The following is a 15,781-nucleotide window of genomic DNA, read 5'->3' on the forward strand; positions in this document are numbered from 1 at the left end:
TTTACTATTTGCACCAAGCGGGACCTCAATGAAGTCAAACAGAATAAGAAGGAATAAGAAGTGTCAATTGAATATTAAACAGTAATCACAGCAGGATGATTTGTGTTGCCTTTCTAATTAATTAGGCACTGCTCACAACGAATGTACTACAATAAACAGTGAAAAAGTAGCTTTCCATCCCAAATAATATTTGCCTGCAACTCAGAGCATTTAATGGAAAACACAACAGATTTGATATCATCATATAAGGGAATTCCTAAAATATAAAACCCGCGGGGACTCCAAGGTTATATTGTTCTTATATTGGACTGTAAGGTTTAGAGGGTTAGTACAGTGCGGCATGGGCTGCTTTTTCTTATTGACGAGTTCCCTGGATGCACTGTGCGTGGAGGGATGGGGAGGTTCCATGCTACCATCCTTCTAACCGGTGTAGTTGAGCCCAAAAAATGATAAATGATTCACAGGATGTTAGCGCTTCTGCATCTTACAAGAAGCTTCATGGAGCAGAAGTGGATAATTTATGTTGTGTACGCTAGAGTTTCTAGACTGTAAGAGTACGTTCAGAAAAGCCTAAACAAGGTTATTAAGCCACATCTGTACAGTCAAAGAGTATATGAAGTAGATTACCAACCATTCTTCATCAGGATGCTCCGGCGGTGGTATCTCTGAATCGTGTAGTCTTTCTTCTCTCTCATCACATTCTGATTCTGCATTACTTGGTGCCTTCTGATTCAGAGTTTGGACCTCTTTCCTCTTATCGATTATCTTCTGAGTGAAGTCCACAAGAAAAAGATCTTCAGTTTCCTCATCTGGGAAAAGGGTATTTATTCAAAATGTAAATCTAGAAACCAAACCACAGACCTTTTTCCTCAGTCTTTTACGCGCCAACAATAGTATGCCTTGTCACTCATGAACTGGAAACTCATGTAGCCAAACACCAGTTAAATTATCCTTCTGAAAACAACTAATCCAGTGTCATTGTTACTCTATGCCAATTACAAACACGAGTCCTCAATCCAATGTACAAAGAGAGAATCAGAAAAAAAACAAAAGGCAGGTTTGATTAGGACCCACTGTGCATAGGAATTTTATGAAGCAACCTTTTAGTACAAAGGTCAGTTAGTAAAATTCTTTACTGGTCCCAAATTATGTCCAGTTTTTTTGCAAACAATAATCAATACACCTGACCCATAGCTATCATTTTATTTAAATATTTTCATAAACTGCTGGACAAATTTACAATAAATAAATAAATACAAGTATGCATAATGTATGGCCAATGCATTCGTTCAAAGTTTTGTGTAATTACATCCAGGTTTTACTCCTATGCCACCACAATGTCTTCACTATGGGAGATTAAGTGTACAAGTAACATGTGGGAACTTCCATTACCCTAAACCAGGCCATAGGTAAACACATTATTTCTTTGGGAAATTCGAAGCAAATATGTAACATTGTGCCAATTTTACAAGCAAACAAAACATTTTTTTATGAACAATTTGGATGAATCAGTGCCAAAGGGCCACATTCATAACGTCATCCCAGCTTCTGGAAGAACTTGTAGCATATTTCCATACTTTTGACAATGATGCACAACTTGTTTTCTTAGAGGGTGTTATTTGCAGTTTCTTTATTACAATACAAAATGCATTACAGTCATCTCATCAAAAGCAGCACAATGATGTGTATGCACATAACTGGGAGCTTACTAGAAATTCAACTTTAGAAGAATATTGAATGAAAGTACAATGAGTCAGAATTAAGCGATGTGTTATGAAAATTCAACTTATTTTGGGGTCACTTATAATTCCAAGAAGATACATGATAGACCTGTTTTTAAAAAAATTAGTCCGTATTTTTTTAACCAATATGACGCTAAAGCCACACTCTTTCCGGCTACCACTTCTCAAAGGCTATTAAGATTAAAGATGTGTACTCTAAAAACTCTATTAAGATTCAAAATCTGTACTTGCAGATGATCAATGCAGATAATCTCTGATCAAGATGTGTCATCTCTACTCATGATGTTTGACTCCAAGTTACATTAATCATCTATTGTAAGCATTTCATACAGTGTCATCCCAACTCCAAGTACCAGTGAAGATCTTTATTGTCAAATATGGCAATAAAACTAAATTTGAACCACGTAATAGCCTCCACAGATTAAAATTTAAAGAGAGTAGGGTACATCTATCAATTTCCCCCTAGTAAACATCATATTAATATTAAGCAGATATAGATAACGTCAATTCCACTTTAATTTTGTTCAGCCAAGTACCTCATTCAAAATCTACACACAAGTCTACGACTCATACTTCAACGTATACAACAAGATGGGAATGTTTATCCTCCATTTTAGGCCAGTATACTATTCAAGAAAAAAAAGCATGGTTCAAAAGATATATAAAAGGGTGCTAATTATACCTCAATTACAAGATGGCAATGTATAAATCGAACAAAAGCAATGTAGTAAAGATGAAATAATTACTGACACTGCCAAAATGCAAAAGGAATTGTGCTGGAGGGAAATCCTTCTCAATCAATGCAATCGTAATGCAACACAGGTCGTGTTCTATTGTTCAAGAGAACGATACAATTTGCTAGATTTTCAACGTCATCATCTAAATTCATTGCTATGTTTTAATGGCTCCAAAAACGATAGATGCTGATAGTAAGTACTGTAGGGCTCTGGCCAGCTACACTGAATTGGACATTAAATACTGCAGACGAGTGGGCAAAGAGACAAAATTTATAACACATTGCAGACACAACAGGTTAAATATTAGTAGAGTTCGGAAACCGGAATGGATAAACCATGAACTAAAAAAGCATGGGCCTCAAAAAATTTAATTACATTACTTTTATCAGAGAAGAAAAAAATAAAATACAAAACTGCCAAAACCACTGAATTTTGTCTGTGTAATAGTTACCTGGAAAGTCTCCTTTGATCATCTGGTCATACAGCTGGGCTTTCTCTTCCAGTTTCTGCCTAAAAGTATTAAAAAATGAAGAAATCTCAAAATAGCTCCTCATTACGTCCAAAATTATTGCAAGCAATGCTTTTGGTAACTTATTAAAGTTCAGGACTTGCTACTACAGTTTTGCAATGTCTTAGAGCTCTAATAGATGTTGCTATGACCAATAGTAATTGTACTCTATTTATCAACCTCTGAAGACTGAAAGGGGATTCGGTCCTACAGGAGCACAAACCTAGGCTTGCAGGTTGAATGCACTTCTTGGTAGCAATGGCTCAACTCAGTGAGTTATATTCATGTATCAAATATGAAAGGTAAGCCATATTTTTAACGTAATTTCCCTTTTAAAAATGTATTTCCCTTGAAAAATGAGCTGTCAAGTAACAGATGGTGGGTGAAGCTGAACATATAGCAGAGAAAGTACATAAGCCAAAAATCATTTCAAGATATGTTAACATTACCTTGATTTGTCCAGCGTTTTGTCCTCTTCAATCCTTTCTTCAACATCTTTCCCTGCCCGCTCTGTGACCCCCGAGTTCTGCTTCGCCCAGATGTTAGGTTTCTGCAGTGACACAGAACCTTTATAAAGATGCATGTTCACACATTGTGCAAGAGGACAAGATTAGAACGTATGTAATGTTAAGAAGTCAGCGAATGCGAGGATGTCAAATTAAGATGATACAAGAGGTTGAAGACATTTCGATTGATTTCATAAAGACACGCCTAACCCAGAACATAGTTTGCTGGTGTTATCGGAATCACCTTAAAATAAGGATATGATGCCTTCAGTGTTCAATCAATATTAAAAGTAGATGGAAAACGATTCATGTTAACAAATTAGGGAACACAGGAACTTTAACATGAACATTGATGTGATGCACATTCAGTGTGACAGACTATGAACACATTTTATGCAATCAGGTGAAATCTCCAGGATGCAAGCTGACCTAAAGAAAGCAATGCAAATATAACTTTAAATTGAATTATACAATGAGTGAAGCGGAGTTAAGCTTTCATTATTAACATCGATTCTCACCTTACTGACAGTCTTGGGTTTAACTGGCACTCCTGCATCCTTCAAAAGTTTCTCCTTTTTAAAGTCTTCTTGCTTGCGAAAGAGTTCTGCCTTAAGATCTACCAACTAAAACATACAAGAGAACTATTAAAATGGAGCTATGATTTAATAAAACACAGGGGTATAATGTGCTCATCAAAATTCCTTGCAACTTCCTTTACTGATATGGTTTGACTACAGACAATCTAAAATGTAGATTAACATCTATGTGGATGTTTTAAGAATAAGTGACTAGGTGGGGTCATTGGTTTGCATGATTTCTTCATATTTGGGACAGGAAGAGAAGTAACGTGAGATATAACAGAGCTCTTTTGAAGTGACTCCGTAATGTCTTAAACATGCATCTAAAATGCAACAAAATGCCATTGCTTCAACATGAAGGCCACATGCTTGCAATAAAAAACATATTAATGCAAAAATGAATTAAACATCGCATATAACTTGAATAGAAAAGAATGGATGCTTCCTGGCAAAGTGGCATACTTAGAACATGTATACAAACTCTTTAGTTTTAATGCACATCACGGGATAATTTGCTCATTATTGGTGCATAGAAAAGTTACTATTACCACTAAATCACGGTTGTCTAAACACACTGTTTAATCGCACAATGACTACAAATTTTAAAGAAAGAATCAAATTAAAAAAAACATTGGCATTATAAATTATTGGCCTACCCCAACTGGCACTGAAGTGCAGCTCTTTTTAGGTGGATGTATATATGCGATCATATTTTACCTCTCTGAGGGGCATACCAGCAACAGCCGGCGATAATTGTCGCTAAGCGCGCTTAGCGTGAGGATAATTATCGCCGGCTATCTCTGGAGTTTATCGCTGAGATAGTGTGCTATCAGTGACACATATCTCCAAAGCGATAAAAATCCAAGCGATAATCGCACAGCCATAGGTGACAGCTTGATGATAGGGCAGGGCAGACTTAGCCATAATATCCACCTTCCATTGGATATAATGGCTAAGTCAGATTGAAAGCAGGCGTAAGAAAAGTAGCGATAAGCGCAGTTAGCGCTACTTTTCTTATCACTGTGCAGGTTAACGTACAGATTGATAGGAGAAATGTCGGTTAGCGACATTTCCCACGTTATTCCGGTGTGGAACGCCCACTTTGCATATCATTAGAGATGCAAAGCTGGGCGTTAAAGAAAAGGGTGCTGAGGCATGAGAACATGTGCGAGCATATCTTTGCTGATAGTTCAATAGAATTATCGCTGCTTTTTGCCCGAAAATGGATGCTAAAGCGGCGATAATTCTATCGCGCCCCCTTGCTGATATGCCCCTGAATCCTTTAAGATGTGAGGGAGTGGAAGGAGAAGCGCTATTTGAAACTATCATTCCAAACTGGATTTCGGAGAAAGAGCAGCATCATTGAAAACAATGTTGCGCTTGGGTGCCCGTACAGAATTCTATAACGAACAGCAGACCCCTTCAAGCATGCTTTATTGAGTTCAAGAAAATATTTTACAGAAACTTTCTCTGGTGCAAGTTAAACAACTGGGGGCTCGTAGACCATACCCTAAGTGCTATAACATTGTTATACTCCAATAACTGGATCCAAGGTAAAGTTAGTGGCAGATGGAACCCTGCCCAAAAAAGTCTTCATCGATAAAGGCATGAAAAAGGGGGGGGTGTTGGCACCCATTTTTTTAATTTGTTTGTCAATGACCTAGAGGAATCAATAAATTGTAGAGCATGTCCATCGAAATTAAACAAACATTCTTTGCATGTTTTACAAAACGCCGATGAAGCAGTTTTAATGGATCATTCAGCCAAAGGTCTCAAACACTCATTGGTTAATCTGAAACGCTACTGTAGACAACAATTTTGAAATTATTGATGAAAAAACTAAAGTTATCACCTTTCCAAGGAATCGAAAGTAATTCAGGAAAATGTGGAAGATGGCCCCATTACAATTAGCAGTGCAAACTCATTAGTACTTGGGGTGGTTTTCCAAGCATTAAGCCACCCTAAACAGCACATGGAGTCTCATCACAAAGGAATCAATTATTAGATGTACATTACAAAAAGCTTCAAGCTATCTTACAGGTCCTTCCTTAGTACCACTTTTTGAGTCTTGAATGCTAAATATCTTCTGTCACACACATATGGGGTTGAAGCCTTTCCTGGCAATTTTGGTCAATGGATCAACCGGGCACAGTCGAAGCAGTACAAATAGATATTCAGCTTACTAAACTCAGCAAGGTTAGCCCAACGTTGTCTAGAGTTTTGTCTCAAAGAACAATCAATGACCCAAAATGCTGCTATACTAAAATTCTGGTTTATGTTAATTATGGCAGACACAGGTACCTTTAAATATTATTTGGGTCTCAAAATGTCGTCTTCTAAGTGCAATCCTTGGGTCCGAGCCACTCAGACAATCCCCAGCAACTTACAGATGATTGTGCCTGGAATCCTGTTAACACAATTTTAAGTCGATCCTCAAAAGATAAAACATTGTTTAAAATAAGACCCAGAACAGTTAATTTATAGATCTTGCAAGCAAAGCAGCATAATCTGCTAATAGTTATCAACAATACTGAACCTGCAACCCAAGGTAGGGAATGCGGTCGCTATTTAGGAAAATGTTAATTCAAATTTTTAAGACTACATTTTTGCCTTTTTGACATAGGTGAAATTGTCCAAAAATGGAAATATTAAAGAACAATTGGAGCATATCGTTTTTGTTCTTATTCTAAGGAATCATTTGTGCGTGTTCTCTGCACATTTCCAGCTTTTCTTTGTGAGAGGAAGAAATTCTTATGGGAGCTGAACATAAGGGCCTGTTCGGAGGCAATATTATAGTTTTCAAGGGTCAGATCGCAGGCTAATAGGCAGATTTACAAAATGTCATGTGGGTGGAATTTAATAAAATATCTACTTGTCCATGGGGCCGGTTGCTTCATAAATCTACTTGTCCTGTAACAAAATCCACTTGTCACTTTGGTGGCAGGTAGTGCGGCGACAAATTATGGCAGCAATCTTATTATATAAGAGCTCTGATATAGCCTCTCCGATTATGCCAGGGCTCATACCATAAAAGTGTTTGATTACTTGCAATCCCCTTATGGTGCACGTTTCCGCAGATATACATACTGGGGCTGAAGGTAGTGTTAAGCAATAGTTCCAGGGTTAGACTGCCCTTTTGAGTCTATGCAAACCTACTAGCTTGCATGTTTTAAGGGTTTTCAACAACTCTTCTTAATCTTTTCCCATACTGAGAAATATTGGAAATTTACTCCTGACAATGGCAGACATAAACCTTCTTCCAGCGTTGGGGAAAAAAGTGGTTGAAGGGAAAGTGAACTTGCAAACACTCAGATTTTCGCAAGAGCAAATCTACACATGCATTTTTGCTCATGCTACAATGCAGTTCAGAAATATTTTCTGGCAGTATTATTTCTTGTCCAACTTCTGTAAATTCCTGGGAATTCACTAAAGCCATACATGCACTTAGTGCAAAGACATATACCATGGGTGCACTTCTGAGACTTTCTTTAATAATTGGGCCCCTAATTTGGTCTGGCGTTAACCATGACCTTTTTGCGTTTATTAAAAATCCTGTCTTTCTCTGTATTGGCTAGATTCACTGCGAGTGACTGCATTCGGCTCTATCACAAGGAGCATATCGGCACACAAAGCAGTTTTGTTAAGTGCCAGTAACTACTGGCAGTCAATGTTCCCTCTAATATTTTTCCTCTGTGTGCGGCAGTGTAAGGTCTATGTGCGCCGCAACCAAGGCTATGTGCGCCAGTAACCAGACCGCACGTGTGGGTGCAGCGCCAAATATCACTCCAAACTTGCTTAAAAAAGTGAAAAGACGGTGCATTTTCTCACAAACAGATCCAAGTGAATGTTGTTAAGGCAGGTTTGAAACCGTCACACATGTCAATTTGAAACCTTGGCAGCTACATTGCTGCAGCCAAGGAAGACCGAGAGGAGTGAGAGACACTGGTGCAGTGGCAGCCTCAACAGCCCCACCGCTAAGCAGCCCTTTAGCCCTGCTACGTGCCACGTCTTTGGCAGTGCTCATCTCCCGTCGCCTATACAGTCCTGCATTAAATTCAGGAACTGCACCGGAGAACGAATACTGCAGTGCCACGGGAGACGGAGCTGCGGAGCCTGCTGTCTGAGGTACATCACACACGTTTGTCTGATGTCCCCCTTCCTCCCCCTGACATTCCCCCTTTGTTTGTGTGCCCCCCCTTCTTACCTCAGGCGCTTACCAGACTGCCGGCTTGTATTATGGTGCTCATTGGGTGCTGGCAGGAGGTGTGTATTCAAGCTTGTGTGCAAATATGGCAAAACAGGCATGCGGCTATTGCAGAGTGCCCCGCTAATTGCACAGTGTGATATGGCTAATGATTTGGAGATCGCGGCATGGTTATGACTGCCTGTGAGTTGTGGGACTCATTGTCCATCCTCTACGACACTGGGGGCGGGCTGGGGACCGGAGGTAAACCTGAATTGCTGCAGCTGCAGTGGCTCAGGCCTGAGCCTGCCAGTACCTTCAGCCTCCTGGCCAGCCTTGGCAGAGTCTGCATCACTGCCTCCAATGGAGCGGCACCACCACCTCAGTCTGAATTGACTCCCATCTGCGGCCGCGGCCTGATTAAATTAAAGTATTTAGCCTTTAAGTGACAGAGCACGATCAGGCAGCTGCAGGCTGCGTTGCCTCCTGGTGCTCAGAAGGTGACAAAGGTGGCTCAACTGGCACCCCGTAATGTGTGTAACTAACTGAGTGTTTCATGTTGTTGGTGCCTCTCTGACATTGGTTCCCTGTTGGCAGGTAACTCACATTTCGTCAGAGAGGCCCAGACCCTAAGCTCTACTGATTTTGCTGGGCAGGAGGGACCCACCACAAAGGCTGACAATCTCTGTTAGGCAAAGGCTGGAAGCACAAGCCTCAAAACAACACACAACTGAGAAAAAAACAGCTCCTGAACTTGTGTGAAACGCCTTGATCTAATATATTCCAAAGGAGCTCTCTGATATTTTTATGATTCTAAGTATATGACTTAGGCCCAGATGCAGCAAGCTAGAATCCGCTCGCAAAGGGGCCGATTCTCAGAATCTGCCCCTTTGCGACCGGTATTTTTGCATTTGGGATGCATCATCCCAAATGCAAAAATCGCAAATTAGGAAATCGCAAAATTGCGATTACTTGCATTTAAGGAATCTCAAATTGAGATTCCTTAAATGCAATGCATTAAAGTTTAAAAAATAGCGATTTCGCTAATAGGGCTCGCAAATTACCATGAAGTTGAACTTCATGGTAATTTGCTAAAACTTTGAAAAATGCACTAAAGTGCATTTTTCAAAGTTTCATGTTGCACACACACATGGCCTAAGGCCATGTGTGTGTGCAACATATGTGCACAGATCAATTTTAGGGGTGCAACAGGGTGTCCTTTGGACACCCCTGCACCCTTGAAATCGCGTTCTAATTTGCGATTCGCTAATTGCGATTCGCAAATTGAGAATGTCTTCCCATTCATTCCTATGGGCTTATAGGCCCATAGGAATGAATGGGGAGGTATTCCTTAATTGCGAGTCGCAATTTGCGAGTCGCAATTAAGGAATTTTAAGAAATCGCTATTTTTTTAGTGATTTCTTCATGCATTGCATTTTGCTATTCCTTGATAGCGAATCGTTATTTTTCTCTATTAAGGAATAGCAAAATGGGTTCTTGATGCATCTGGGGTGATGCATCTGGGGGTTATTGGCATGCCTCTGATAAATGGAAGTCAGTAAGCAATTATTCCTAACGCTGTGCACCAGTTGATTCAGAATTTCCCAATCCTTAAATGAATGTAATTTTTCATATTTATATGTTTCCCTCATCTTCATAGCTTGATTTTGCTTGTTAGAAAGTATCACTCATACTGGTTAACATGTCGCTCATAATTACTCTGAAATTATGAAAATGTCACACATGGCAATCTGAAACCTGAGCAGCTATGTGGTTTGCCCTTCAGCAGATGCACCTGGAAGCAAATTTTTATTTATGGTTTATTTTTATTTGAAGAGTTTTATATAGCGCTAGCTAGACCCGGGGGTATCAGAGCGCTTTACATGAGTTTAAACACTGTTACAAAGTTACATTAGTTACAAAAGCTTGGCATAGAATAAGGAAAAAACTGTGTTGCACAATTACATCCGTTGCTTTAGCATTAAATAACATAGAAAACAAGATCAATGGGGCATAGAGGGTAATGGGGGAAAAAAGTAAAGGGGATTGAATGCAGGTCGGGTCTCAGCAGACCGGCCAAGGAAGGAAGACTACAGGGGACACCAGAAAGTCAGAGTCAACAAACCGGTAGAGTTATTCGTGATTAACCACATCCAGAGCTGGAATTCCTCAGTGCCTCAGGTCGCACGCAATTAGAAATGGAAGGGGTCTGCGGGAGGGGGCGAAAAAGGTGCTAAACCATGATCAACAAGAAGAGAGGGGTGAAAGGTGTCAAAAGGAGGTTGATTTAGGGCAATGGTAAATACTGCGTTTGTAGGCTTCCTGCATTTCTTATCATAAAATAGCGCAGATGTGGAGTGCCTTTGTTAACGTTTTCATGTTAATGGCAGCGTCCATGAGCTGCAATTAACACGAAAACTTAAAGAAAAAAAGAAAGGCACAGAATCACACCCCACAACCCGCTCTATTAAGACAAGAAATGTAGCAAGTCTACAAACACAGCGTTTGCTTTTAGGTGAGTCTAAAAGCACACGCTGTGTTTGGTGCTGCATTTCTTTTGATCTCCAGAGTGTGGCTGCAGGGCATATTGTGTGCTTTTGTTTAAAGCATTCATGTTAATCGCAGCTCGTGATGGGCTCTGCGATTAACACGAATGCTTTAAACAAAAGCAGACGATGAGGAGGGAGCACTTGCTAAATGCCTCTTCCTCGGCATGTTAGAAATTCCGGTTTTTCGCGCTGCTTCGGTAGCGCGAATGCTCTCGCAGATGTGTGTGCGCGCCACAGACACAGCAGTGCGCGCTCGGGGGCACTGATATGCGCCAGCGCCCAGCCGCGCAGCTTCCAGGGAACACTGCTGGCAGTGTGTGCTTTTTGAGACCAAACACTATTTTTGCTTTTGCCAATGTTTTTTATAATGGTGAAGGCAAGGCAGCTCCCACACCAATAAGTTTTTACAAAACCCATGCCAAAAAAAAAAATATTGACAAACCTAAAAAGCTGACCACCAATTTCAGACCTACTGGGTTTGCCAGTTCTTGTTTATTTGTGTTTCCCATAATCGTATTGAAACTGGTTACACTTATTTTCCATTATGAATATTTTTGGGAAATACTAGCATGCATCAACATATGTTACTAAATGATGATGCAAATAAACGGTACCTGAAATTTTATAGTAGTTAAGTTTAATGTTTTTTTTTCCTGCTTTCATTTTGTTATCAACATTTCTTTTAAAAGTAAAGGGCCTTATTTTAAGAGGTCAAGAAAGTCATTTTGGAGAGGAGTTCACATAGTGGGCTTCCAGAGGCACAAGAAAGAACATTTTGTGGAAGGGCTGCAAGAGCAATTGTAACAGAACAACAAAATGGTATTTTGTGTGGTTGTAAAATGGGATGTATCGTCCTTCTGGAGTCCTCATTCACACATGGACTCTCTTCAAACAGAACCGGTGAAGAAGCCACTCGTCAAGCACCATAGGAAGTTATGGGAGCAAGGGGTTGTTCTTCGAAATAGTGAAAAAAATATGCAATAGATCAACATAAACAGGGCATGAGCTTGATGGTGGCACCGACAGGAGAGTACCAGTTATAGTAGGTAGGAAGTCACAACCCCCTCCCAACATCGTACAAACACCTCCCCGCAGCAGCCAGGGCATGCTCCCACCCCCGCACTAGGTACCGAGGAGGCAGTGACGTCCAGCGGCTTCTTCCTCTTGTCCATGATCCCCCAAAAAACGAATAACACTACAGTCTCAGCACTTCTCGCTGCGCCGCCATCGCTTCTTTTGCGACAGATTAGCCGTAAAGCGTTTTACTCCTCTCAGCTCGGAAAATAAAGGAAGGACTAGAAAGAAAACAGGATCGGCTTTGTTTCCGAGGCGTCCTTCGCAGTAAGTCATGAAGCACGGATGGTAGATATGAAACTCCTTTCTTTGAAAAGTTCGCTCATATGAAGTCATCGAAATTGTTCTATTTTTCTGAATGTGTAATACTATTTCTTTAAATGCTCTATACGTGTCCACTAAGTTCATGAAAACATTTTGGAATCGTACAATTTTTAAATTAAATAAAATGTTTTAATCTATTTCTGCCGCAACGCAAAATATGTTTTCGAACAGTAGGGAAATAAATCCTTTTGTTATCATGACGGTTATATTAAAAGTTGCCCGTTCAAGATGGCTATCCTATTCGTCAATAGTCGACACGGGGGACCGCAGTAGGCAGTTAGGAAACGATATCCGAGTCTTCCTAGCATAGTAGTCAAGGTTTTAAATCGGTATGTGTGACATTTTCTTAATTTCAGTGTCAACATGAGTGACATTTCGAAGACTATGAGTTACACTTTGTCACAAGCAAAATTAAGCAATGAAGACCAGGGAAACAAATAAATATTCGACATTACACCCATTTGAGCAACAAGAAATACTAAGAAGATTTTAGAACTTCAGCATCACGCCTGATGCGTGATACTTGGCAGGGCTGGCCTAGGAATTAGGATTTCTAAGCTTTATGAGTGCATTGTAGCCTGCAGTGAGTTGAGCCAGCCTGAGCCCCCAAGCTAAGAGCTTTTGCAGTCATTGGAGGTGCTAAATAGCAGCACTCCTGCGGGCAGCTGATGCGCTATAAATGCGTGACAATGCATTTCAGTGCAGTGAGGACCCTCCCCCTTTCTAATTCACTTTGTAAACACGCATCCTGGCTCTCTGCTGGTTGGGGGATGAAGTCCCCTTGACTGCTTAGGGTTGTTGGGGACCACAAATCCCTATTGTTGCCACAAGTAAGTCTTCATGACCAAAATTATTTAGGACTCAAGGTTTCCAAATAAAGAAACCCCTTTTTCTAGTCCAAATATCACTTGTTTTTAACATTGCGGGTTGGACTATTAATAAAGTAGTTGGCAGTCACAACCACGCATTTTTAATTCCTCTTAATCACACTTAGCACAATTGGGTTTGCACTACATCAACACGCAAAAGAACCAGCTCCGCTGTAATTCAGGCGTTGAAGCATACTGGAAGAACAATCGGTCCTTCCAGTGGGAACCCAATGATGAAGCATGTCACCACTAGGTGGTGAGTGAGGGTTCTTTTTACCATTAACTTTTGTGTTTTTCTCATCAGGTTTCAAGATCTGTCACTGTCTTTTTGGACTTCTGTTAAAATTTGAGGTGCCACATTGTCTTCACTCTTTTGTTGTTACTGAATATTGATGCTAGGGGTAAATGTAAATGTAAATGTCGGAATTTGTAAAGCGCACAGCTACCTCCACCGGAGGTGTCCCGGCGCTGTCCGTATACCGCTTAGGAACTCTTCCTGGCTTTCCTGGAAAATGTCCACTCCTGGGCACCCCCCAGGTGCAACCAGGCATCCCAGCGCTTTTGGGGCCGTTGTGGAGACTAAGCAAGCTATTGCCCAGAGTTGCAGCATGGGACCCATGATCTGAACAGGCACTTAGGCGAGAATATCCAGTCAGGGGAATTAATGAGCCGGAGACCCGCCGAGGCAGGAATCGAACCCTGGTCCCTGCCCAGAGCTCTGCATCAAGGTCTGCCTGCTCTAACCATTGAGCCACACTTCTCACTAAAAGAGTGAGTATTCATGCCCTATCTCTCTCGTTGTTTGAATAGCCACAAGTAAGTCCCCAAGAGTGGAATTCTGAGACCTTGTCAGATGCCTCACCCCCCTTGGCTGCTGAGGGTTGTTGGAGGCCAACCCCTATTGTTGCCATAAGTAAATCTGTATTAATGAAGTCCAACAGGCAAGAAGTAGTTTAAGATGATTTATTGAAGTAAGTTACACGTAGAAGAGTTCTAGTGCAGTAGCCCCACCAGGAGCAGCCAGCCTGCTGCTCAACCCATACTTCACCTCACAGGCACCCAACATTCCAATACGCATCATCACTCCAATATTCCAAACAGCACATTCACACTGGCTGAGCAGGGAGAGAGATAATGACAGGACATTCACATAAACAGGATACTACATATCCCCCTCTCTTACATAACAGAAGCATAGATGTGGTTACCTGAAAGAAGATAAAACAATGTGAACCAAGAAAAGGAAGAAAAGAGAGGAACACAAAGAGATAATGGCAGAACATTCTTATGAAGAGTATACTACAATGTCCCCAACAGTGGGATTGCTGAGACCTCGCCGGTCAGAGTCCCGCCCCTTTCTCAGCCACTCTGCAAAGGGGCCTCCTGGTGCAACTCTGGTTGAGGGATGTAGGCCCTGTGGCTGCTGAGGGTTATTGGGGGCCAAGCATGTTTATTATTGCCACCAGAGTGTCCCCCAACAAGTGGGATTAGTGAGACCTCTGCAGAGCCCCGCACCATTTCTGAGCCACTCTGCAGAGAGGCCTCCTGGTCCACTTCTGGTTGAGGAATGTAGTCCCCTATGGCTGCTGAGCAAAGCGGGATTACTGAGACCTCATCAGAGACGTCGCCCCCTTTCTCAACCACTCAGGAGAGAGGCCTGATGGCTCATGACTGGTTGTGGGATGCAGCCCCCTTGACTGCTGAGGGTTGCTGGGGGCGAATAACCCCTATTTTTGCCACAATTAGGTACCCAACAGCGGACTTGCTGAGACCCCGTCAGAGGCCTCACCCCTTTCTTAACCAATCTGCAAAGGGGCCTCCTGGCACACTACTGGTTGGCTGCTGTTGATCGGTGGGGGCCAAGAACCCCTATTGTTGCCACAAGTTAGTCCCCCACATCAGGATTGCTGAGACCTCCTTGGAGGCCAGCCCCTTTCTCATCCACTCTGCAAACGCACCTCCTGGCTCACTACGGGTTGTGGGATGAACTCACCTTGGCTGCTGAGGATTGTTGAGGGCCAAGAACACCTATTGTTGCCACAACTGAGTCCCCCACAGCGGGATTTCCAAAATGTCATCGGAGGCCTTGCCCCTTTTGTCAACCACTCTGCAAAGGGGGCCTCTTGGTGCACTACTGCTTGGGGGATGAAGTCTCCTTGGCTGCTGAGGGTCGTTGGGGGACAAGAACCTCTATTGTTGCTACCAGTAAGTCCCCTAAAATGCGATTGCTGGGACCTTGTCGGAGGCCTCGCCCCCTTTCTCATCCACTCTGGAAAGGGGCCTTTTGGCACACTACTGGTTGGGGGTTGAAGTCCCCTTGGGGACTGAGGGTTGTCGGGGGCTGAGGACCTCTATTGTTGCCACATGTAAGACCCCCATAGCAGGATTGCTGAGACCTCGTCGGAGGCCTGGCCTGTTTCCCAACCATTTAGCAAAGGTGCCTCCTGGCTAACTACTGGTTGGGGAATGAAGTGTCCCTGGCCTAATAGGGTTGTTGGGCACCAGGAATACCTATTGCTGACACAAGTAAGTCCCCCACAGTGGGATTGCTGACACCTCCTCGATGGCCCTGTCCCCTTTCTCAACCACTCCGTAAAAGGGGCCTCCTTGTACACTACTGGTTGGGGGATGAAGACCCCTTGGCTGCTGATGATCGTTGGGGGCCAAGGACCCCTATTGTTGCCACTAGTTAGTCCCCCACATCAGGATTG

General features: G+C 42.1%; 1 protein-coding gene across 1 annotated transcript in view; it reads right to left on the minus strand.

Moving 5' to 3' along the window:
- The window catches only part of CCDC174 (coiled-coil domain containing 174), a 53,271-nt gene extending 41,198 nt beyond the window's left edge, over nucleotides 1-12,073 (minus strand). Inside the window, exons 1-5 of the mRNA XM_078661709.1 lie at nucleotides 11,934-12,073; nucleotides 4,012-4,116; nucleotides 3,437-3,537; nucleotides 2,931-2,989; nucleotides 632-809 (exon numbers count right to left, since the gene is read on the minus strand). Coding sequence (XP_078517835.1) covers nucleotides 632-809; nucleotides 2,931-2,989; nucleotides 3,437-3,537; nucleotides 4,012-4,116; nucleotides 11,934-11,975 — 485 coding nt within the window. The 5' untranslated portion in view covers nucleotides 11,976-12,073. The remainder of the gene's footprint in view (nucleotides 1-631; nucleotides 810-2,930; nucleotides 2,990-3,436; nucleotides 3,538-4,011; nucleotides 4,117-11,933) is intronic.
- Between the last annotated feature and the right edge of the window lie 3,708 nt (nucleotides 12,074-15,781).

This window comes from Lissotriton helveticus, chromosome 9 (assembly GCF_964261635.1).
Source record: "Lissotriton helveticus chromosome 9, aLisHel1.1, whole genome shotgun sequence".
NCBI lineage: Eukaryota > Metazoa > Chordata > Amphibia > Caudata > Salamandridae > Lissotriton > Lissotriton helveticus.